Source organism: Ochotona princeps, chromosome 5, assembly GCF_030435755.1.
Source record: "Ochotona princeps isolate mOchPri1 chromosome 5, mOchPri1.hap1, whole genome shotgun sequence".
NCBI classification, from domain to species: Eukaryota; Metazoa; Chordata; class Mammalia; order Lagomorpha; family Ochotonidae; genus Ochotona; species Ochotona princeps.
Window position 1 is genome coordinate 13557313 of NC_080836.1, and position 25882 is coordinate 13583194.

Here is a 25882-nt window from a genome sequence, read left to right on the forward strand (position 1 = left end):
TTCTGGTTTTCCCTCCTTCCCCTGACCACGCCTTTACCTTCTTTACTAGCTCTCTGCCCAAATGCTCATGTGTTACAGTTATCCCAATCACCCCCTTGGCTTCAGTTGTCTGCTAATGACTAATCAGCAGACCCAAAGGCTTTGGTGCCTTTGGTGCCCCTACCAGATGCCCCTGCCTATCCCAGTCTCAGCACGTCCAACAGAACTCAGGAAACTTGCCAGTTCATCTGCTTCTCTGCAGCCCTCTTTCGGCTTCACAAAATAACATGCGGGCGCGGCACAATAACCTAGTGGCTAAATCCTCACCTTGCCGGTTTGTGTCCCAACTGTTTCACTTCCCTTCCAGCTCCCTGCCTGTGGCCTGGAAAAGCAGTAGGGCATGGCACAAAACCTTGGGATCCTACGCCTACATGGTAGACCCAGAGGGAGCTCCTGGCTCCTGGATTTGAATCAGCTCAGCTCCTGCTGTTGCACTCACTTGGGGAGTGAACCAGTGGACAGAAGATCTTTCTCTCTATATCTCCTCTCTGTAAATCTGCCTTTCCAATAAACATAAAATAAAATAAAAAAATAAGTCTACATTGTGTCTAAAAAAAGGGGGGGAGGGAAGAGCATGTACATCATTCCTAAGATATGAAAGTTGTCACTTTTGACTCTCCTTAATCCTCACACCCAAACTGTCAAGTTCTGATTTTATTCCAAGACATTCCTCACTCTTCACTTCTAATATCACTAGCTACCTTCCTTACTTGAATTCTCCCCTATGTCTTAACTACACAAGTGAGTGCTAACCCAGGTTATACATAGGAGTTGCCCGGGGAATCTTGAAAACTCCCGATGATCAAGAGGCACTTGAGATGAATGACATCAGAGTGTCTTGGGGTGGCATCAAGGCATCAGCATATTTTTCCCAGATCCTCATGAGCACGCAGACTAAAAAAAAAAACTTAATGCCAAGCAAAAACAAAACAGAAGCAAATCTACAACAGGTTAGAGTGAAACTATAGTCTTAAAAATAGAGGTAAAAAATCAGGGAAAGTATACTGAAGTGAAATGTAGGCCTCCACTGAAGAAAACAAAACTACACTAAAAGCCTACTATGTGCAAAGTGAGATGACAAGAAGATAATGCGTTAAAAGTCTTCGAAGTGCTGAAACACACATCACAAACCTATAGCTTTCTCAAGTGTTCTTCAGGAAGGAAACAAACTTTTTCAGAAACACAAAACCAATACTGTGTTATTCACAGACCCCCTGGGAAGAATTAGCTCCCCATAATACACTTCATTATAAAATTGAGTGAGCCAAAGAGAGTACAAAAGTATCCAATGATATTGACCCAGTCCCATTCTGCCCAAGAAATATAAGATCTGTGAAATGAATGCACTGCACTGAGAGGTCTCAATAACCTTAATAAAACAAAAGAGCTCAGTGTACATAAAGTTCAAAACCAAAGCATTAATTGGACTCCAGCTGGTTAAATGTATTGTTTTCTTCTGCTTCTGTAGAATTCAGTACTGGTTTCACTTATCCATATTTATATACTTTTAAATAAAAACAGCAAGGAAGCCCTGCTCATGTTAAAGACGTTTGCCATTCTCTTTTACTGCCAAAAAAAAAAAAAAAAAAAAAAAACAAGGGGAGAAGGGGGAAGGTTGCATATTTACCAAAATAGCAAAACAACCATCTTGCCTCTAATTTCCTTTTTTTTTTTCCTAGATGACCAGAAAATAGTTTAAGAACTTCAATAAGTTGAAGCACTTTGGCACAGTCAGTAAAGCTGCCAGCTTTGGTACCAGCGTCCCGTATGGGCACATGTTAAGATTCTGGCTGCTCCACTTCTGATCCAGCTCCCTGTTAATCCGCCTGAGAATGCAGCAGAGGACTGCCCAAGTGGTTAGGCCCTTGTGGCAGACCCAGAAAAAATGTCTAGCTCCCAGCTTCTTCCCGTGTCCAGCTGTTCCAGCCATTGGAACCAGCACATGGAAGATCTCGCTCTGTCTCTGTTACTCTGTACTTAAAATTTAAAAATTTAAAAAAGAGAACTGAAATAACAATCATTCAGAGTCAATTCTACTTAGTCCCTGTTACCATCCTTGCTTAATTTTATTAGATTAATAAATACATGCTAACTTTATTAATCATGAATCAACAATACTAAATTCTAAGATTTACCACAAGGAAGAAAAAGACTCAGCCAAGAAGATAGTTACATATTTAATACATCTTGCTTTTAACAGCAATTTTCAAAGTAAGCACATCGTGGACCTTATAACTTATTAAAGATTTTACAATGCTTACAAAGTTTATTCTAAAAATATACCTTATTTGTTCTAAATGAATAACATTATCTAGAAGATAGAATAATAAATTATAGTAGCATGTTTACCACCACTATCTTTATGGTCATGTACACATATTCCAGATGAAATCCTTTTAGGATTTTTACACTGTCAGCCTGAAATCGTAAAAGCAGATTACAGTTTGGCATACACAAGATTTCAGTCTGATAGCAATTGTTTAACAAAACAAACAACCTGAAGTATCTAGTCAGCAATCCAGGAAAGCATGGGTACATGCACATCCTTAACACATGCTCATTCTCTCCCTCTTACACACTCAAACACACACAGCCCACATGTGTGCACACGCACACACCAAAATACTCAAGAGATTCTGCCCTTGTGCATCAGGCAGTGTCACCAACCACAAAAATAAAAACTGGGATAACAAATTAGCAAAGAATATGTCTAAACCATACTTCAAAATGGGCTACTTGTTGGAAAGATGTGCCCAGAATTGTTACCAAGATCTTTAAAATGCACTGAAAGCCATCTTGAACAGTCATTCTTAAGCAGACTTGAACTATTCACTAATGGACATGTGAATACATAAGAAGCCAGGTACCCACCCATTTGCCGTTAGTGTATAAGGTAAGGCAGAGAATCCAGGCATGCTAATGACTGAGCCCAGAGAAAGCGGTTTGTTTCCTAGAACCCAACAGACTACAAAATCTAATGGAATTAGAAACTTTACTTGATCTATCCAGAGTTTCTGACTCTGTTCCATGTGCAAGGGTAATGAGATCCTGTATGGCAAGTGCAAGCTTTGTGGTAATGCAGAAGGCCAATGGGTATTTCCAGAACACATTTATTCTAGCTACATTCCCTAATGGTATCTATGTTTAATTACATAAGCTCTTCTGAATTTCGTCATGAAGCAATTTAATACATGGACAACCTCTCTCAGTCACACAGTAAAATCTACTGAAACAGAAAATGAGTCTTTGGGTTCTCTCCAGCAAGGTAGATTTGAAAACACTACGTGGAAGTTCATCTTCAGCTAGTATTAAAATACACAGAAGTGGCTGGAACAACATTAAAGCAAAAACGAACCACATATCAAGGCATTTGTTAAGTCATACTGCTGTGATAAGAATAAAAAGGTTCAACAGTAACAGAAAGAGAAAACACCAGCTTCCCATTTGTTTTTGTTGGACAGCTGTTTCTTTTTTCTTTTTGGCTTTCCTCTTATTTTATTTCATTAAGTGTATACATTGTTCAAAGCACTGTTATACTCTGCATGGCGGTAAGAACATTTTGGCACATCAACATTGTGATACAATGTATGGCAAGTTTAAAAAATTAATTTAGAAATTTGATCTATCAATCAACTTTTTAATGTAGTGCACATATATCTTACAGTTATTTAGGTCAGATACATAGTTTTATAACTGATTTACAGATGAAGCAATCACAGATTGCAATAATAACATGTGTGTATACATACATACATACATACATACACCAATCAAAGAAAAATTGCTTTCTGGCAATTTCACAGTCCCCAGTTTTGGCGATATATCTATAAGTTACATGCCCTTTTCTTCTTGTTTTTCTGTAGAAAAGATATATTTTTGCCTTCTTCATTCCTGATGAGATTTTTCTGCGATAACTTTACATTCATACTGCAAAACATGAGAAGGTGAACGAGTTAACCTACAGATTCAGACTCCTCCTGAGCAGCAATTTCCAAATAAAGGGCTGGACTTTGAAATGAATACTCGTTAGCATTTGACCACTTTATTTCTCAAAGAACTTGTGAATTCTACCATTACCAGGATTAAAAAAAATGTGATAGATCAAACAATTCAACTTGTGGGAGACAGTCTCGATTCATATCTGTGAGAACATGGCTACTGGTAGTGCCTCATATTATTTTTGAAGTTTTTTATTTTTATTGGAAAGTAAGATACACAGAGAGGAGGAGAGACAGAGAGGAAGTTCTTCTGTCTGTTGATTCACTCACCAAGTGGCTACAATGGCCTGAGCTGAGTTGACCCAAAGCCAGCAGCCCAGAGCCTCCTCCAGGTCTCCCAAAGTGGGTGCAGGATCCCAAGATCTTGGGCCGTCCTCCACTGCTTTCCCAGGCCACAAGTAGATGGGAAGCCGGGCCACTGGGATTAAAATCAGCACCCATATGGGATCCCGGCACATGCAAGGTGAGGACTTCAGCCACTAGGCTACCGTGCCCGGCCACTCATTTACTTTTAAAACTGTTCATTCCAACAAACTGGAAACCTGTAGATTAGTATATATCTCTATCTATATATTCCTTTCCCACATGGTTAATAAATCGTGTTGATCTAATTACCACTTTTTTTTTGGCTTTTCTCTCCAGTGACCTCTTAATTTTTAATGCACTTCCTAACAATTTATTTTAATGAAAGTACAAAAGAGAAATCAAAAGATATTGTCCTCAAATATTGCTTTCATATATTGGTTGAAGGAAGAGCTGCCATTTAGAGAAAATCTGTCATATATCTCACTCAGGAAAGTGATGTAATAAACATCTGCTTACCATTGCCAGTTGTCGACCAATGTTTCCCATTGTTATGCCTCCAGCAAAAAATATACAGGGTAACCATGAACGAACGTAGAGAAAATCTGGAGAAGTGTATCTACAATAATAGAAGTATTTTTTAAAACAACCCACAGAGGAAATGCAGAGACTTCAATACAATGACAATAAATTATTCTGTAGAGTAAACCGACTAACCCAATCCCCAACTCTCAACCCTGAAACAGTGACCAAACAGGACCAAAAAGAATACTTACTGATAAACACCATTATAAACTAGTAGCTGAGTGACCACGGTTGCCAAGAAAGCGATTCCTACTCCAAGGCCAAAACCACTTCTAGATCTATCAAAAGTCCACCACAGTCCAATGGATAGTGCAGCCAGTGTGAGAGACAACTGGATGTTGTTATCAAAATCCACTTTCTGAGATCGCTGTTAAAGAGTTGTCTTAAAACTTTCAGCCAAATATAACCTGCTCATTTTTCCAAAATAAGAGAGGCTACAGATAAAAAAAAATTGCTTATTCTTGAATATATCTAGTTTTTAAATACAATGTATGAGAACTAAGTGGGATTAAAATTTCCCCTAGCATTCACTAAATATTAGATCAAGGACATTAGTTAAGCAGACTGTACCGACCTCCATCTATATCAATCTTTAGATAAATATAAGGCCAAATGCATTATTTACGAAATTCTTTCTTTGCTAAAAATTTAAAGGCAAGCCTGAGAACACAGATATTGCTTAAAGGGTATGTTTTTTGGTGAAAAGAGGAAACCAATATTGCTTCTCAAACAGGTTTGAATTCCTTGAGAAGCGTACGAGAACTTGAAAACGCCAAGAGCTGCCAGCCATTTAACAGGGCACCACGTTTCCCACATGATTTACTGACAGACACATTTTATAATAATGCAGTTCAGAAACAAGAGGACCAAGGACACCATAGCCCTTTCTATTATGTCAACTGTTCTAGTTTTAATTTGTTGAGGCTGAAGCCTTGAAGCGAGCATTATCTCGCAACCTGCCGAGCTATTTCGGTGCCCGAGACTTTCTGGTTTAGCACAGTTTTTGCTCAGATGCTATTTTATTTCCTTCACTTATTTAAACATCCACTCACAAATGTACTTCCTATTTCCCTCCCCACCCAAAAAAAAAAAAAAATCTCTGGGCAAACTGAAGCTTTACAAATTCAATTTTCTCATTTCTTTGCTAGAGGATTACACTAAAGGAATTAATTTTTAGTGTCATTAAAAGCGTATTATCCATGTCCCAGAGGCCATATCTTGGCTCTCTAACCAGCTCCTGGGTAGCAGGGGTACCTATATATCATGCCAGTTTTACCAGCCCTGCTGCAACTACAGAAGAGTCCCCAAAAAAATGCACACAAAGGATCTTCGAAGAGTACACAGAAAATGTGTATTATGGAAGAAAAAAAAAATATTTTTTGCAAAATTAACATATCTTCTAATTGCATTTTCCCACAAACTTCTTGAAATTCCCTCTTAGAAAGCCACTTCCCAATTCCTGTAATACCTCAGTGTCTATCCCACGAGACCCTGAATACCCGATTTGCTTACTTGTTGACATCTGGAGGTTCAGGGCCACTTCCTTCAAGATCATTCCCTGTTGAAGCACGAATCATCAAGAAACCTACCCTTCATGTGAGTTTGCTCCCCAGAAAAGCTTTTTTCATTTTTAACACAGTCATTACCCAAATACTTAAACTCCAAAGAGGTTTTGAGCTCTGATTTCTTCATACAATCAACATCCATATAAATGGTTGAATGTGGTATTAACTGAGTCCTATGTCTGCCTTCTAAGCTAACTGCAACAAAGAGGCTTCCAGGGTAAACAGGAGAGACATGGCATGCTTTAAAGTAGTACAGGAAGAACAGATCTAACCTGAAAATCCAAAAATCTGAAACAGTTTGAGAACAGACATGAGCTTGCAAGTGGAAAATCACTTGATCGCATGTGGTTGGTCATTGTCCAAACACAGATGCACTAAACATAATAATAATAACATTACCTCTAAACTATGTGCGTAATATTGATATGAAACGTGAATTTCTGATTAGATTTGGGTCCCACTGCCAAGACATATATGTGCAAATATTCCAAAATCTGGAAAAATTCAACATTTAAATATCTCTAGTCTCAATTCCTTTGGACAAGGGAGCTGCTTCTTGTGTCACATGACTTTTCTCACATGTAACTAATAGTAAAGGTCTACGCTGGGATTTAGAAAACAGTTTGTATTTTGCTTACAGGACAATAGGAACAGCAATGACCTGTGTAACTATTTCATTAAGAAAGAAAAAAATAAACAAAACAAAGAAATTAAGTTTTAAATATGAGCTTTTTATAAGTCCACTACAGGCCATTTAAATTGCTACTGAAAAATAGAAGTGACAAGCTAACATGGCTGTGACTGAGTGAGCTAATCCATCAGCGTGTGGAGTGTGCACACGCACAGGGCTCCCAGGTTGGACAACGGGACATTCCTGTGGTCCTGGTCAGCCACGGCCTGGCCCGGCGCGGGTCAGGACTCAGCCACTCTCTGAACCACCCCAGCTTTGACTGGCCTTGTTCTCATTATTAACAGAGCATGGAACCAGATGATCCCTACCTTCTCATCTGGATAGTCTATGCAAACTGTCCTAACAACTTGATTTGATTCTAAGATCCTAAATCTCAGAATATTCAGTAAAATAAACATGATGGGAAGCTCTTCAATACAGCAGGGAACACAGTGCCAAAATAACAGCAGCCCCTGAGAAAGGCATAGGCTTGGGGCCCTGCGTCTTTCCATGGGTTTCCCTTCCTCCACAGCTAATGCATCTAAATCTTGGGGTAAAAGACACAGGATTCTACCTGCCATGTACCCCACCTTGTCTCCAGCTAACACTGCCAGTCCTGAGCTCAGTGCATAGCCACAAGAACAAATCTCTGGCACCTGAGTCACACTTCCCGCTCGTGGCTGTGCCCAAGATGCCTACAAAATTCACTGCCTGAATCACATCTTGCAGGAAAAAAAAAAAAATCGGACTAGTATTTCCCAGGGCCTCCTCCATAAATGGAGTCAGAGAGGGTGGGCAGAGGATGGGGAAGGGGATATAGTAAGAAGCACAGGATCACAATCTTATCAAACCATGAAGATCTGAGGGTGAAAGACGGAATGCGGGAGGGAAATGGAGGTCACCTGACCCTTCCAGCTACGACACTGCAAACAGAAATTCTCAGTCACAAACAACCAGTATTTTAAACAACCCAACTTTAACAACAGGCACTTTAGTAAAAGGTTATTTTTGGCTAAGTTGGATATTTCTACCTACGCCACCTCTTTAAGAATGCTATGTGATTTCATGGCACTGATTAAAATTAGTAATAGCATGCCTTGAAGAAAAATGATCATCTCTTTAAACTAAGAGAAGTAACAAATAAGTAAAATAATAGCACCTGAAGCTACCACGTGTCCATGTTGGCAAGAACTTAAAGAAAAAAAAAAGAAGAAAGAAAAAAGGAGGGGGAAAAATCCATTTGAAAATGTTCTTTTCTCTGTTCTACAATTACCTGAAGACAGCATGGAAATAACCAAGCAACCTAACTCAAGACAAACAGGTACCTTTGTTAAATGTGCAGAGTTGCTCGGTGATATGGAAAAACAGGGATTCAAACTACAGGCGGGGCTCTCTGCTAGTCGCACAGCTGCTACCTCGGTGGTGCCACAGTATGGTTCAAATGCTTCTTCTGACTAAGTGGGCATATCACAGTTTGACAACAGTGAAGTTGTAAGGGGCTGTTTAACCTTTGGTTTGTCGGCAGCTGCTTTTATTGCGCATTTCATTATGGCATAAAGGATACAGCGCTGGCGTGATTTATACCAACAAAGACGGCTACACACCGCATTACACTCGACCACTCTCTTTTAAATTTATGTGGTTCTCCTAGGTGCCTGTCAATGCAGGGGTATAATAATCCAATCACGGCTGTGGGGAAAAAAAAAAAGAGAAAAAATTAAGTCATCTCCAATGTTGTACCGACAACACTTAAACTAAAAGATTCATTACAACTATCGTGTGCATCTCAAAGAGTCTTAAAAACAAAACGACCAAAAAGAACTCCGGTTACTCAGCATCAATAACTGGGTTGTTTTTAAACTTACCTCTCAAAAGGAAACTAAATAAACAAATAAATAAAAGAGGATAACACAAGTAAAGAAAGTATTATAAATGACTGCAACAGTGTTCCAAGATACAACAGGCAAAACAGCAAGTGTATTACTCACAATCTAACAGGTCAGACTGGATGACTCACGCCACGTTTCTACTACCAACACACAGACTTGAAAAGCATCAAGTCAGCCCGCAGGTAAGCAATGTTCTCTCTAAAGGACATCACCACTATGTACACTAATAAATGCCACCAATCCAATGGGAAGCTAGAAGCGTGAACACAGAGCTTATCAGATACACAAGCTTCCCAAGACTTGGGTCATCTGTTCTACAGACTGACCTCACCTTTCTCAGCTTCTTCTGGAAAAATTCCCGTATCTCCCACCTTTTCCTGACTCTCCTTTCCACCCTAGCCCTCCAACAAGCCTGTGGGATACTTTGTCAATGCAGGGAATTTAAATCCCAAACTCACTTTGCACACAGGAAAAATGTAAAAGCCTAATCTATAGGAATTACAAATTTTTAGCTGCAATGGGAGTTCACAGTTGAAAGATAAAAGGAAAGCATCACAGTGTATCTGCTAGTTTTTGAAAAGACATCTTGAATGTTAACTGTTGAGATTAACTACAAATGCAGTAATGATATACAAGATGTCTAAGATTCAAAATCATCCAACTCCCCTTTCATGTGCTTACCAAACCTCAATATTTTATTCATTTAATGGGAGAGGATTTTAAATGCTGAGTCATAAAAAAGACTAGTTGCACACTATTATTCATATGTCAAATGATCATACTATATTCCATAAACATCCACACATATTATGTGTTGATTCAGAGGAAAAATTACTTAACGAACGAAACATTCTTACACAAATTATAAGGAAAATGTATTTCCATAGATTAAATTGAACAGGAAATGGCTAGGCAGCTTTCATTTGCTAATCTTCCTGAAAACAAAATGATTATGTCTGTGGTTATGAAGACATGACCGTCACGCCAGTTGAAAGCATGTTGAAAATATTCAAAATCACCTCTGATGAATCATGAAGTTATTTTGACCAAAATCTAAGCACCCCCACCCCACCCAACTTGTCACTGGCTGGCTATGTCTCACAAACGATGCAGTCCGTCTTCAAAGATGAAGGAAAGACAATTAATACAATAACCAAGCACAGCGAGCACACTCAGTTCTGTATCGGGAGGCGAAATGCAACCATGACTTACGCATTTCTGAGCCAACAACTCTTTTTGAGCCAGGCACTTGCCGAGTATAGACAGCTCTCGGACCATCAAGATATGAACAACAAATCTCAGTTGTGTGGGGCTCCAGCTACTGCTGGCAAATGTAAAAGTTTCATGTTACACTCCTGTTTAAAAGACTGCGCTCTAAAATCCTGTGAGGGTGGCTGACAGCGTTTCTCAATTTCTACACAATTAACATGGCAACAGGCATACCTAACAGTTGAAAGGTACCTCAATGAAGATTACCTCTTTTCTTTCTCCAGGGGTCATGAAGCTAACAGTTCACCTGTCATTTCTTCCACCGCCCCCACTGCCCCCACCCTGCTCTGATTCTCTCTTCGCCTGTTGCTGAGTAAAATCAACCACGAGCAAGCATTCCAAGTCAATTTTCCTCAGCAGCTGATGCCACAGGTAAAGAATTATCACATAGAGAGAGCTCTGACATGTGTGTGCAAGGGTATGAATAAGTAACACTGACTCTATTGGTATGCATGTGATGTCGGACTTGCAAGGGAGAGACAACTGAGGAGAGAAAGCAAAAACACAAAAAGGAATTTAAACTGCCAAGCTGCCAACCTTGGGGCTTGCCAATAAACATCAAATCCATTGAGTATGCATGCTTCTCAGTTGCTCACTGAGGGAGAATTCCAGGAAGCTTGTCACTTCCCATTAAATGTCTTCTTTCTTCCCTTTAAATTAAGGCATGGAAGAGTCTGATAGCAATATATACATGCAGCACTATGGAGTTGCACTGTCCGAGAGCTCGGCTTCTTTGCCTCTTCCCGCACAGATTATTAAAATCATGTCTGTGTAAAATCATATGCAAATATAGTCCTTCTTAATCAGATGGTTCTCAGATGCAAAACTCCTACCTTCCTTGTGCAATCTTGACATAATTTCCCAGTTACGAGTTACAATCTACTGAAGACAAGCAAGCTGAGTTTGCAAACCACCAGGAGTTAAGTCACCACTTTCTCATGGTAGTCAGTGGGCAGGGGCAGGGAGGTTCTAGAAAGAATACAGATAAACTAGACATTGTGCAAGAAAAGAGGAGCTGAGAAAACAAAACCACCCAAGGACACAGGGGTCACGGAAAAGGATGACAACTGAGATAATGCTATCATTCAATGAGTATTTCCCCACTTACCCCTCCCATTATCTGGTGCCTGCTACTCACTGAGGCTTTAAACAGGGAAAAAAAAGGAGGATGGAACGAGTCCAGAGGCAAAGCGCCCAAGCGCAATCTCCTGACAGGGGAGCTCTGACAGGTTCTGTCTTCTCCCTGCCTGTGTGAAGGGGAGAGAGGGCGCTGCAGTGTCAGGAGGCTTGACGGACACATGACCCTCCAGGCAGGAGCACTGGGCAGGAGAATGACCCGGCAATGGCCTTCTCACCAAAGGAGGCTTTCGAGGAAAAACAAAGACAGCCAAGATTAGCAGAAAATGTCAATACTGAGACAGCAGGAGAGGTACAGGATCCAGAATGGGAGATAAAAGGAGGTAAGGTCCTTATCATTAAGAACCTTCTGTCAGGAATGAAGGAGGAAGGGAGGGAGAGAGAGAGCAAGGGAGGGAAGGAAGGATGAAGAGAGGAAGGAAGGAAGGAAGGGAGGGAAGGAGTGAGGGAGGGAGGGAGGAAGGGAGGCAGGCCAGCCTCTTGGGGTGAAATCAGCAGACTAAAGAATCTTCCTGTCTCTCGTCCTCTCTGTATATCTGACTTTCCAGTGAAAATAAATAAATCTTTAAAAAAAAAATCAGGGAACAAAGGAAAAGAACATGAGAGCAAAGGAAGTGTGCTAGAGTTCTCTGCTTCTTCCTCCAGAAGCATCACTAGCAAACCTTTGCGGTCTATGCTGTAGGGAGAGATGGCAAAACGCCCGAATCCATCCTTCCACCGTAGACAGTGGCGATTCTGTAGGCCCTTGCAAAGGCATCCACTAGGTCTAGGAATGTTTGTTGGACATAAAAGAATGGAGATGGGCACCTGGCATAACAGGTAAGACTCTGTTTGGGATAACCACAATGTATGTCAGAAGGCTTGAGTTCAAGTCCTCCCTCCCTCTACTCCCACACCAACTTCCCACTCACATACACTGTGAGATGAAGCAGCTGATGGGCCAAGTAACTGGGTCCCTGCCACCCACATGGAGACCTGGGTTAGGTTCTGGCCCCAGTTCCCACAATGCCCAGCTCCAGTCACTGGGGGCGTTTGATGAATAAACCAGATTGGATATCTGTTTCTCCCTCTGTCTCAAATAAATCATCGAAGATGAAAGGATGATTACCCACTTTTCTGACTTAAGCTGGTTAAGAACCTAGAGATGTGGAAATGCATACCAACACATGTACACAGATGTATACATACTACATACATGTACAACTCATACACATCGTGTTTCTGATGTCAGTTCCTCCTCCTACATGATTCTTTCCCTAAAATGACAATGGTGGAGGCTGAGCTTAGGCTAGAATCCACTTTCCACGTTTGCCAATCTTCACAAATCTCTTGTCTTTACTCCTGTATTCTAAGCTCAGGACAATAGACAGTAGACGATAGACAGAGTAGACAATAGATAGTAGAGATAGGTACAATAGATAGTAGAGTTAACAAAAATCTAGATAACCTGATACCACTCTACTTTCTTTTGCCTAGGTACTTTAAAAAAATGCACTACTCTCAGATGAAACAAAGAGAAGTGGGAATGCAAATTCCCCAAATGAAAAGGCATGCAGTTAAACTTTTAACTGTGACAAACCTAGAGACTGGCAAAAGGAAAGTAAAATAGGGACAGAGTGGCTGAACTCTAACATATGCCTTGGGAATTCTCCTTCCTAAAGGTGAATTTGAGGCACAAGTACCCACGTCACAAGGATCAAAGGCTCAGGCAGCAGAGGCAACCCTGGTCCACTCCATAATGGAGGCACCGATGACCCCTCATTCACGTTCTCCTGCCCCAGCCCAAACACATAGCACGTATCCACGTGGCCCTTCCAGAGCGGGCAGCCAGTCTGCTGGCTGCAAGAGGGGTGTCTTGCCCCTCTTCCTCCACCTCAACCCCAGCAATTGCTGGCTCAGGACCTTCCACTCACTGATTTCTTCTCACCTCCATTTCCTCACTCAGTCCACACAGGAACAGTGCCATCCCTCTCTCTCCCAGAGCTGCCCCACGCAGGCCTGAGGCTAAGAGATGTACCTGGAATGCTGACAGATATTCAACAGGTAAGCGTCTGCTCCCCCCGCCCCGTACTCCCACCTTCTTTTTGTCTATTCTGAAAAATCATTTTCTGCTAAGACCCACAAAGTTTGTGTTGCCAGCAAAACAGAACACTTCCGGAGGAAATAAAAAAAATGGAAAAAAGTAGCTGGGAAAACTTCTCTTCTGAACTTACATAAAAGAAAGGAAAAGATATGAAGACAAGCAGGTACAACAGAAAATGATAAAACAAAATGTATGCTCTCTGGACTGATAACCCTGGGGACACTAAGAATCACTCTTTATGATGTCTCTTTTATTGTGAATACTATAACAGTGAGACATCAATATGAAGCCACACTAAACTTCACCGCAACACGTGCCTTTGGGACAACACGCAACGGGACTATGCAAGCACCCAGCTAAGGTTCCATGAGGTCCTTTCAAGAGATCTCACAACTTCAGACCTGCCCTTTTGAAGTCACCCATCAACCTCCACTGTAGGATCCATGTCGGGAAGGACCTGCATTCTGCTCTAAGGCACTCAGGTGTATGAAGTAGAGACACCAAACAGACATCCCACAAAGCAATCAGAATTATCTTGAAGAAGAGGATTCTTTAATCAGGATTATCCTCTCAAATACTTTTATGGCTTCCTTACTCTATTATATAAAGTGGGATTGTTCTATGGGCCTCACTCATTAGAAAAAGCTTAGCGACACTAAAGTTCGAAATAGTCCCAGTAGTTGAATTGAATTGAATTGGGTTAACTTTGTTTCAAACTTGCTTGGTGTCTGAGTATTCTGGAATGCTTCATTTTTCTATGGCATACTATCCATTGCCCATCCCTATCTCACCTCCCCCCAAAAAGACCCAAAGTAACAATTAGAATAACAACTATTTTACGCAGATTGTCTATCCAGTCGACCTCTTTAAAGGTTTGTTATACTTGAAGTACACATAAGAAACTAAACATCAAGTGGAAAAGTCTATACAAAAATCTAAAAAATACAAACATAAACTTTAAAACCAAATAAAAACCAGTTTAGTTTTCAAGCTTTTATCTAGTTCAAAACCACAGCCCATACACAAGACCCCTAAGACCAAAGATGATCATTACCAAGGTAACTTAAAACAAGGAAGGAAGAATTGTTGTTGAAGGAAGAATTAAAGAGGTTGAATGCTGCATCACTTATTGTATCAGAATTATTTTTAGGGTTACATTTTCAAAGTTATCAGATCAGCTAGAACCCAGAGACAAAAGAAGAAACCCTCTGTGATTCCACTTCTATGAAATTCCAGAATAATCCATGGCAAGAGAAGGCAGCTCAGTGGCAGCCCCGGGCAAGGAGTGGAAAATGGACTGTAAGAGGACACATGGGAATTTGGGGAGTGATAGCAATGCTCTATGGCTGAACTGTGGGAGTCAGGAAGTGACTGTATGTATGTGTCTAACCATCTCAGCCTGTTCACTTAAAATAGGTCCAGTGCACTGCATTTAAATTATTTCTCAATGAAAGCTGCTCCTGTAAAATGTTTATCACATGTCAAATCCATTGGTCCTATTTCCTTTCTCATCATTACAGAAACACCCTGCACATACCTGAGGCTGTGCCACAGCATGGGGGTACCCACCATGCCGAAGAAAAGATGCTTGCAATCACATCAGGTGGAAAGAGCGTCACATTTCTCTGAATCTGCAGTAAATTTAATACTAACGCCAGAAATACTCCAATGAAAAACAGCACTACGCCTCGAATCATCAAGTTCACACTCTGGCTAGTGATAGACGAGATATATGGGCCACACTTTTTGGGCCCCAGTGACTCTGTCTCTCCTTCCGCCATGGTTTCATAAGTTCAGTAAGCTGGTGTGGGGACAAAAAAAAAAAAGGCTTCCTAGGTGAGAAGCTCAACTTTGACTCAACGCAGACTGACGTTTGAACAGCACCACATGACGTCCTCAAGTGGGACCTACCAGAAATCCTGCAAAGGAGAAGAGGAGAGAAATCAGTATGTGTTTTTTTCTGACTTCTATATCAATTAAAAGGACAATAATGAAATGACAATCTTAGATAGCTTAGTTAAATTACTGAAGGCTTATATACATGACATAATAAAGAATGAAGCAGAACAAGTAAGCTGAGACTTCCATCAGAAAGATTAAAACCCATGTCTCTGCTACTTCTACATCTCCAAGATTCTCAGTTACAACAGAGTGTTTTACACTTGGTAGAAACTCAATATGGTCTGGCTGAAACATGCTGGATTTTTCACATTAAAATGAGACTTGTGGTGCCCGGTGCAGTAGCCTAGTAGCTAAAGTCCTCGCCTCACACACGCCAGGATCCCATATGGCACCAGTTCTAATCCCCGCGGCCCTGTTTCCCATCCAGCTTCCTGCTTGTGGCCTGGGAAAGCAGTCGAGGATGGCCCAAAACCTTGGGACCCTATAACCATGTGGGAGACTCGGAAGAAGCTCCTGGCTCCTGGCTTCAGATTGGTTGAGCTCCAGCATTTGCGGTCACTTGGGAATTGAATCATCAGACAGAAGATCTTCCTCTTTGTCTCTCCTCCTCTCTGTGTATCTAACCTTACAATAAAAATAAAATAAATCTTAAAAAAAAATGAGACTTGTGGGGCAGGTACTTGGCAGAGCAGTTAAAGACAACGTTTGAGATGTCCCATAAACCATTTAAAGGGGCCTAGGTTCAAATCCCAGCTGCAATTCCAACCCAGCTTCCTGCTGACGCATTCTCTGGACAGCAAGCATTTATGCCTGACGTCCCTGAGTCCCTGTTAGCCACCTGAGAGACCCAGACTGAGATCTGCACTTCTCGCTCCAGCACGGCCTAGACCTGGCTGTTGTCCTGGCACAGTGAATAAGTCAGGGGAAGATTTCTCTCTCTCTCCACCTTTCAAATGGAATGGAAATAAATAAATAAATAAAACTTTCAACAATGTAACTTGGTCATAGGAACAACTCCCCTGCTCCAATGTTTAATACTTTATACTTGAATTGCTCCATTAAGCCATGAGTGCTGGTTTGTGTCCCACCTGCTCTACTTCCCACTCAGCTCCCTGCTTGTGGCCTGGGAAAGCAGTGGAGGACGGCCCAAAGCCTTGGGACCCTGTACCCGCGTGGGAGACCTGGAAGAAGCTCCTGGTTCCTGGCTTCGGATCAGCTCAGTTCCAGCTGTGGCATCAATTTGAGGAGAACCAAAAGAAGGAAGATCTTTCTGTCTGTGAATCTGTCTTTCCAATAAAAATCAATAAATCTTTAGAGAGAGAGAGGAAGTAAGCAAGCAGGCAGGCAGAAAGGAAAACGAACAACCTAGTGGCTAGACTACAGAGTCAATCCATGTGCCTGACCCTGGACTCCTAAAACTCATAATTTTGTTAATATAATCAGTCCAGGTTGTTTGTTCTGCTAACCAAAGTAACCTTTCCTTTGGTTATGTTTAAAATAAATAGTGCTTGAGATTTTCTGTGTGCTGTTTCAGTTTTCTTGACTGACTGATTTTATGTGGGTTGTTTATTTTTCATGATACAGCTCTTAAGGCTCAGGAATTTTCTTTCCCCCTTCTCCCTACCCCTTCTCTCCACTGTTATCCCTTACATTATAACAATAGTTTAGTCCCTTAACAACAGTCACAAGTCAATCATTCTATTTAAGTGTATCCTGACATTGTAGGTATAGATAATGGTATAAAGTACAGCATTCAATTGTCAAGATATTCTGTATACTGTTCTAAGCACATGACATTTCATAAGCAACTCATTCACCACGCACAATAACCTCCATTTCACAGGTAAGGTGAACTCGGCCATTGACCAAGTTTATAACCCTAGTAAGAGGCCCCGCTGGGATTCTGAGATTGCAGTCTGTTGGCAAAGCCCATATACTCACAGGTGCAGAGCCGCTCAACGCACCATGCATCCCTCTACAATCTCTGTGAGTACTGGTGGATTTTAAATGGGAAAATGCTATACAGGCTACTTCTCTAGCTTCGTTTCATACCACCCAACAAAAATAAGTTTGGGGTGTTTTCACAAGTCAGCACATAAACCATACATCCTTCCAAGTCCCAAAGCGGTCTTTTAGATCCTTCCTCTAGAGCACCTGTAACAGCTTCCTTTGAATTCCATGTGTACTTGCTTACTGGGTTATACACTTTTCAAGTAGCTGTCATTCAGCGCAGCATCTCCCACCACGCCTCCACACACAGGCACACTACTGCCTAGAGCACCATCAGCGCTCCACACATGCCTAGCTATTTAACCAAATGGAGTTAACTCTTTTGGACTCCAACTACAGCGGGTTAACCAGGCCTTTGGGAAAGCAAAACTAGCAACTAATCACTATTTAAAACACATTTCCTCTGAGTTAACATACCTCAAACAGCCTTAGATATGAATTTTGGAACTAAACTTACATGTTACTGCAGGGGAGTTAGTAGACAAGGGCCTGGCTCAATGGCCAGCTCAATGGCTAAATCCTCACTTTGCAAGCGCCAGAATCCCATATGGGCACCGGTTCTATTCCTGGCAGCTCGCTTCCCATCCAGCTCCCTGCTTGTGGCCTGGGAAAGCAGTCAAGGATGGCCCAAAGCTTTGGGACCCTGCATTCACATAGGAGACCCAGAAGAAGCTCCTGGCTCCTGGCTTCGGATCAGCTCAGCTCTGGCCACTGTGGCCACTTGGGGAGTGAACCAGTAGATGGAAGATCTCGATCTCAATCTCTCTCTCTCTCTGTCTCCTCTCCTCTCCTCTCCTCTCCTCTCCTCTCCTCTCCTCTCCTCTCCTCTCCTCTCCTCTCCTCTCTGTAAATCTGGCTTTCAAATAAAAATAAATAAATCCCTTCTTAATTTAAAAAATTGGGCCCAGCGGCGTGGCCTAGCGGCTAAAGTCCTCGCCTTGAACGCCCTGGGATCCCATATGGGGGCCGGTCCTAATCCCGGCAGCTCCACTTCCCATCCAGCTCCCTGCTTGTGGCCTGGGAAAGCAGTTGAGGATGGCCCAAGGCTTTGGGACCCTGCACCCACGTGGGAGACCTGGAAGAGGTTCCTGGTCCCGGCATCGGATTGGCGTGTATCGGCCCGTTGCGGCGCACTTGGGGAGTGAAGCATTGGATGGAAGATCTTCCTCTCTGTCTCTCCTCCTCTCTGTATATCCGGCTTTCCAATAATAATAATAAAATCTTAAAAAAAAAAATTTAAAAATTTTAAAATTTCTATTAGATTTACAGAGAAGAAAGACAGATCTTCTGTCTGCTGAGGAAGTGGAGGTGCCTGGATATGAACTGGTGCCATATGGGATCCCAGCACATGCAAGGCAAAGACTTCAGCCACTAGGCTACAGTGTTGGGACAGTAAATAAATAAATCTTAAAAAAAAAGTAACTAGTAAACATGAGATTTTTTCAATGAGTCTTTCCATGGCTAAAGCTCTCAGGCCTGTACTCGAGGGGGCGGGGGAGTGGTGTCTATTTCCCACTTAGCTCTCACAATCCTACTCAATCTATACAGTACAAGTCAGCTCTATGACACTGGATTTGTGGAAAAATCTACTAAAGGCTAACTCGAAATGCCCAGAAGACATCTCCGGTCTTGCAGACTATTTCTTGCAGTGCTAGCCAGGCATGCTGCGTATCCTGAGTTCTGGACACTTTCATCAGCAACCAGTAGCTATAGACTCCATCTTCACCGTCATTATCTCATCATCATCACTAATGTGAGAATGACCACTAACTAAAAGGTCAGACACACACAGGAAGCATTTACTCCAATCTTCAAAATAATTCCAGAGGTGGAAATCATGCTTATTTTATAAGGATATTAAGTCTACAAGATTTAGCAACTCACTTATGACTACAACATTTAGAACTGGAATTTAACCTCAAGTCTAATTGTCTATATAAAGGCATCTGGTTCATTAAGATGTGGGCAGAAAGGCCTGCGCAATAGCCTAGTGGCTAAAGTCCTCGCCTTGAATGCACCGGGATCCCATATGGGTGCCAGTTTTAATCCCAGCAGGCCCGTTTCCCATCTAGCTCCCTGCTTGTGGCCTGGGAAAGCAGTCAAGGATGGCCCAAAGGCTTGGGACTCTGCATCCATGTGGGAGAACCGGAAGAGGCTTTGGGCTCCTGGCTTCAGATCAGATCAGCTCCGGTCATTGCAGCCACTTGGGAAGTGAATCAACAGATGGAAGATCTTCCTCTGTCTCTCCTCCTCTCTGTATATATGACTTTCCAATAAAGATAAATAAAAACCAGCTCAACTACAATATATTCTAAAGTTGCTAATGCCAATGTATGTAGGGAAGATGATGAGAATAAATGTATAGACACCTTGAAACTTTCTTTAGAAAGAACTAGATAAGAACAGACAACAGGATGGCCACATCCGACTTCAGACTGCCTGGGTTCCAATTCCAGCTCTCCTCCTCATTCCAGCACCCCAGGAGACAGCAGGTGAAGGCTCAAGTACTTCGGCCACTGTCAGTCACATGGGAGACCCAGAAAGAATTCCTTGGACCTGGTTTTGGTATAGCTTAGCCCTGGATTCCATTCTCCCTTTCTTTCTCTCTCTGCCTTTCAAATTAAATAAATAAGTAAATAAATATTTTTAATACAAGTATTGGATAAAAGTGTCAAAAGATGTTTAAAGGGCCAGCATTGTGGTACAACAGCAGATTAAGCTACTGGGGGTGGGGCCGGCATCCCATGGGGACACTAGGACGCTTTCCGGGCCAGCTGTCTGCTAATGTGCCTGGGAAACTAGTGCCGACAGGTCAAGCACTTGGGGTCCTGCACCCACATGTGAGAATCAGATGGAGGTACTGGCTTCGGCCTAACCCATTCCTCACTGTTCCAGCCATTTGGGAAGTGAATCAGCAGAAGCAGGATCTTTCTCTCTCTCTCTCATTAATTTTGCGTTTAAAATAATAACAACAATAAACTAAAATTTAAAAACCTAAAAACTGAATTTTTGAAGTATGATTTTTAATTATTTATTTTTATTGGAAAAGCAGCTTTATAGAGAGAAGACACAGAGATAAAGATCTTCTGTTCACCAGTTCACTCATCAAGTGGCTACAACGGCTGGAGCAGAGCCGATCTGAAGCCAGGAGCCAGGAGCTTCTTCCAGGTCACCCACCCAGGTACAAGATCCCAAGGCTTTGGGCATACTCTGCTGCTTTCCCAGGCCATGGATGGGAAGTGGAGCAGCTGGTATACGAATCAACACTCATATGAGATCCTGGTGCTTGAAGGAGTAGTAACCAATTGAGCAATTGTACCAGGTTTTTAAAGTATAATTCAAAAATATCAAACGGTGATCTTCACATCATATGAGACCAACGGGGGTGCCTCTTCTCTTGCGTGATTCCCAGCAGACAGAGCCAACTCCCTGACTCTAGACACAAAAACAGAAACGAGAGGATGAGCTCCCATGCAGAGTATCTCAATACGTTCCATTAAGTTGTTGGCAATTGGCTTCCAAAAGGGAATGAAAAAGATATTGCATCTTTAATATCCTTAAAATGCAAAATAATTTCAGCTATAAAGCCCCTTCCCCCAAGCTGTACTAACCCCATTCTCACAAACCTTTAGGAGCCCTTGTCTACGGGCATTGGCCTTTACGGCAGGACAGCTTCTTGGGTCAAACTGCTGGAAGCATTGCAAAACATCTATCAGGCCTGGCTCCTGCCCACTCCACGCCAGCCTCCCCCACTGGCAATAACCAAAACTGTCACAGCGTTATTTCCAAATGCCTCCAGCGTGGCACTCCTCCCACTGACTGCTAGGTACTCCTTTCCTCATTCTATTTCAAGGCTCCTAGGGACTTTCTAAACTGTTTTTCTGACACAGCTAAAAAAAAGAAAAAAAAAGAAAGAAAAACAAAGTGTTCCTGGTAGTATTTATCTACAGCTTTCTCCCTTACCCAAAAGTTTTCTTTAAAAATAAAACAACATTTGTTGGATGTTTACTTGAATGACATCCAAAAGTCACAAGTCTAATCTTGTGACTACATCGTAATACAATAGTATATAATTATTGAAGGCAAAAACAAAAGCTGCAAGGCTTCACACTCACTGTTTCCTAACATTCACCAAATGGAAGGAAAGCATGCAAACAACCATTCCAGGGAGCAGTCAAGCTCACGCAAAATAAAAATTTTAAAGTTGTGTACATAAGCTTTTTTTTTTGGAAACAGGGTCCAACAGTTTATATCGAGGACTCCAAGTGGTCGGCCCAAGCAAAAATTCAGTGCTGTAACACTTCTCTCACTTGACCAGTGAGATAAATGAAATGCACAGTCATCAACGGGAACTGACAGGATCAGGACTGTACCACTGGACCTGACTGCCACACATGTGTGCAGTGAATGCCTGGCTGACCAAACACAGGCTCATCATCATCAAACAGACGGGAAATTCCACCTCCCACCACGTAACCAAACGGAGTTTAGCAGGGAATGTTTAACAGAGTACCCAGATTCAAGGCCCAGGCCTGACTTCCAGACATCAGGTGATGGCTCCAGCAATGGGGTTCCGGTGCTCCCCGTGAGTGATAAGAACTGAGCTGGTGATTCTGGGCTTTGGTCTGGCCCTATCCAGGCTGTTAGATTTTACTCCACCCCTCCTCTCTCCTTTCCCCCTGTCTTTCAAATAAACTTTAAACTGTTTTAAGTGTTCCAGAGAGTGTATTTATAATAGAACTCACCCAGTAGCAAAGTGGGTTACTCCAAAGGGAAAACTCTAGGGGGTAAGCTTATGTTTATGTTGAAGTGAGTTTCTCTGCTTATTTGCTGAGCTTACCTTGCTAATAAAGGATAGCTGTATATTTTTAAAGAGGTTTTACTTTTATAATTTGTTCTTATTACTTCAAAACACATAAAGTGAAATGGAGACCTTCCATCCATTATCATTTCAAAAACAGAAAGATAGAACGAGAAATCCCCCATTCACTGGTTCAACCCCTAAATGCCTATACTAGCTGGGGCTAGACCAGGCAGGAACCAGGACCCAGGACTTCAGTCGAGGGCTTACCCTCGATGCAGGGACAGGTGAACTACTTGAGTCATGAGCTGCTACCTTCCAGAGTCTGGAATCAGCAGTGGAGCTGGGACTTACCTCAGTGCTGTAACCACTGCACTCAACACACACCCCTGTATCTCTAAAGAGTACTCTTAGAACAGTGATAAATTTGACTAGCCCAATTTAAAAAAAGAAAAAAAAGAACACAGATTATTTGACCACTCAGTTGCTAACCAAGGAAAGACATTTCTGGTACAGATAATATTTAAGCCAATATTTCAATAGATCCTCAGTAACAGTCCTGATAAACCGGGTAGGTGCTCTGAAGTGCATTTTACAAAATAAAACAGATCAAGTAACTTTTCAGGATCACAAAACCAAATAACACCAGGACTAAGACCTGCCACTCAACAACTCTTAACTCCATCTACAACCATTGCTTGTGAAGAACTTCATGGCCTGGCTCAATTGGCTAATCCTCCTCCTGCAAGTGCCAGGTTTCCCCACGAGTACCAGTTGATGTCCTGGCTGCTCCACTTCCCATCTAGCTCACTGCCTGTGGATGACCCAAAGCCTTGGGACCCTGCACCCACATGGGAGACCTAGAAGAAGCTCCTGGTTCCTGGCTTTGGATCAGCTCAGCTCTGGCCACTGTCACCACTTGGGGAGTGAACCACTGGATGGAAGATCTTTCTGTCTGTCTCTCCTTCTCCCTGTACATCTGATCTGCCTTTCCAATAAAAATGAATAAATCTTAAAAAAAAAAAAAAACTACAGTACCACATAGAACTAGCTTCCAAAATAATATTCATCAGCTACTAATAATAATGGCTTCCAAAACTTACAGAATATATGACTGAACAAAAAGACAAACGGCCTCAATAACGTGGAGAAATCCAGAACAAATCGTGCCGGGTAGGAAAGCACTGTTGCCAGAATGTGACCCCTGGCCCTGGATTGATATGATGCTTTTAGATAAACAAAAGTAGGTGGCAATTGTGGACTCTGAGAATGAAAATCAAAGTTGATATTAACCACTAAATCCACTCACACTTCCAAAAAGTCCCCTAGCCCTAGCAAACAGGTGAATGCTTCCAACGACGCTGGCTGCCCATGGGTCAGACAGGCAACTACACAATAAAGTCAAATCACTAACCACCTCACATCTTCTTCATCATCTGCTCCCACTCGGCCAGAGAGAGATTCTCAAAACAAAATAAGCACTAACATCAGAGAAGACACGCTCTAATCAAGGAAACAGCTTACCGCTTCTTAAATGAAAACATAAATCATAAGTTAAAACTTGTCAGATCATGTGCCTTTTAAAGCCATAAACAGAAACTGTTCAGCCATCATTGCTTTTCAATGTCAAATCTGAGACCCTAAAAAAGCGGGGAGGGGATTTTTCTACCCTAACAGAAAAAGCAACGTGACGGAACTGCCTCTCATCCTTTCCTTTTCAGCCCAACGGCAGTCAGTTTAGAAAGAATCCACCTCTTTCCCAAAGGGGTATGATTCACAGCTTGCTCACAGCTTGATAGCAGATAGGAAATCCAGACTGCGACTGCACCAACACTGCGCCAAAAGGCAACAAGGCGCACAAAGTCCGGAGGGGAGCAGAGAGGGCAATGCGAGGGGGGCACCAGGAGCCCACGGGGCTCTTCCCTAACAGTGGGGGCCGTCCTCTTCTTCCACACTCACTCCGTGGTGGACCAGCCACAGCTCGGCTGCCTTCCCCGTGGCCGCACCTGGACGACCCTTCCCCTGCACCCCGTCCCCAATTCCTTGCTCCACTGTCATTCCCTGCGATCTTCCTTAAAGCATTCGCCCACCCACTGGACCAAGCAGCCCATGCTTCACACTCCATCGTCCTAGGTCACCAGGTTAATGCACTGTGTTCTGCAAAACTTTTTCCTGGGCGTGGGTTGCTATCATGCAAGTTTTAGTGCCCCTCCACTCCAATGGTGCAGTTTTCCTCCCAGTCCCCCCACCGAGTGACCCTAAAACTCCAGTCCCAGTCCCCGCCCCTCCACCAACCGGGTTTGCTAAGCCCTGGGAACCGGTCCCTGGGGCTGTTCCCCACACACCTCCTCCCGAGGTATCCAAACCAAAACCCCAACGGCCCACCACCCCTCAGCCGCTGTCATATCTTCGGGGGGGCCCTCCTCGGTGACGAAGCACCTACCTTTTCTCAGGAACACCCCGCTCCCAAGCCCCACTTCCGTCTCCCTGGCTACGGGCCACCCGGGTCCTGACAGCTGAATGTCTAACAGCTCTCCTGACCTCCATCCACCCCACCAGACCTCCAGGGTCGCCCTTCGCGGCGTCCTCTCAGGCACTCTTCCATGGTGCCGGGGGCCTCGGCCTCTCCAAACACCTCTCCCCGACCCCGCGCTCCCGTTCTGGACCTTGCCGACCTCTCTCCAGGTGAGCCGAGCCTCCTCCCTCCCTTCTCCCTGCAGGCCCCATCTGCAGTCCTGGCTCCCCACACCTGCCACCAGTCTACCAAGGCTGCAAAACCCCAAGCAGTTCCGCAGGAGCACCCTCTTCCTCCGGCCGCTTCCACTCTGCACCGTTTCACCCGCGCTCCGCCAGTAGACCCCCAACTCACCCCCGCCTCCGCCATCTTCTGGGACCGGCCCCCGCCCCCTCCCCTCCGCCTCTTCCGCGTCGCCCACAGCTCCGCCCAAACGCCACTGCGCCTGCGCCGCTCGTAGGCCGCGCACCGGAGATCGGGGCAAAAGAGCTTCCGGTTGCCGTTGACACGAGCTTGTCGGTGAGCGAGCCGGGGCAACCAGGCTTCCGGTCTGCGGGAAAAGGGGGTCTGGCAGTGGGCGTGGACTGCCTAGGTGATGGGATCAGCTGTTGTTTGCTGGCCAGGCTTGCGGAGGTTGTGCCGGGTGGGCGGAGGGAGAGGATCGTGCTTGGACACACGCACACACCTCGGGGAGGCGTGGCGAGTCGGTAGCGCGGGGTCCAGTGCTTCCCGCTAAGAACGCGTGTACCTTTGTGATTGTGCCAGTCGCTCCCTCTTGGCTCCTTTGCCTTCTCTATACCAAATCTTTTCTTATTTAGGAGAAGGATACTATTGACCTTTCTCGTCTATCTGCATCCCACAGCCCTCTGAGGCCTTGCGTGCGTTCCTCAGGAGGAGCAGGTGCCGCAGTTTGGAAACCCTTGTATTCCTGGGGAGGCATTTGGAGCAGCACGCCTAGGTTTTAGAAAACCTGGTAGCCTCTTGATTGTCAGCAGTGTGAATTGTACTTTTTGCCAGCCGCAACAGATCCCGGGAGACTGCTTTGAAGAAAAGTGATCTTAACTACCTGGGCAGGCCATATAGGTGCCCCAAAGAATTCCTTACAAGGAGTTGTCT

At 43.3% G+C, this 25882-nt stretch overlaps 1 protein-coding gene across 1 annotated transcript; it reads right to left on the reverse strand.

Moving 5' to 3' along the window:
• Positions 1-2206: 2206 nt before the first annotated feature.
• Positions 2207-25173, reverse strand: INSIG2 (insulin induced gene 2). Its single transcript, XM_058664403.1, has 6 exons — positions 25121-25173; positions 15076-15457; positions 8725-8849; positions 5117-5283; positions 4860-4959; positions 2207-3966 (listed from the first exon to the last, which is right to left on the reverse strand). The coding sequence occupies exons 2-6, from the start codon at positions 15317-15319 to the stop codon at positions 3925-3927; spliced, it is 678 nt and encodes a 225-aa protein (XP_058520386.1). The 5' UTR covers positions 15320-15457; positions 25121-25173; the 3' UTR covers positions 2207-3924.
• Positions 25174-25882: the final 709 nt, after the last annotated feature.

Coding starts and splice junctions, on each gene's coding strand:
- INSIG2 (XM_058664403.1), bottom strand. CDS start 15,319: ATGGCGGAAGGAGAGACAGAGTCACTGGGGCCCAAAAAGTGTGGCCCA. Junction 8,850..15,075: donor ATGCTGTGGCACAGCCTCAG/GTATGTGCAGGG, acceptor TTTTCCCCACAG/CCGTGATTGGATTATTATAC. Junction 3,967..4,859: donor TTGGTCGACAACTGGCAATG/GTAAGCAGATGT, acceptor CATGTTTTGCAG/TATGAATGTAAAGTTATCGC.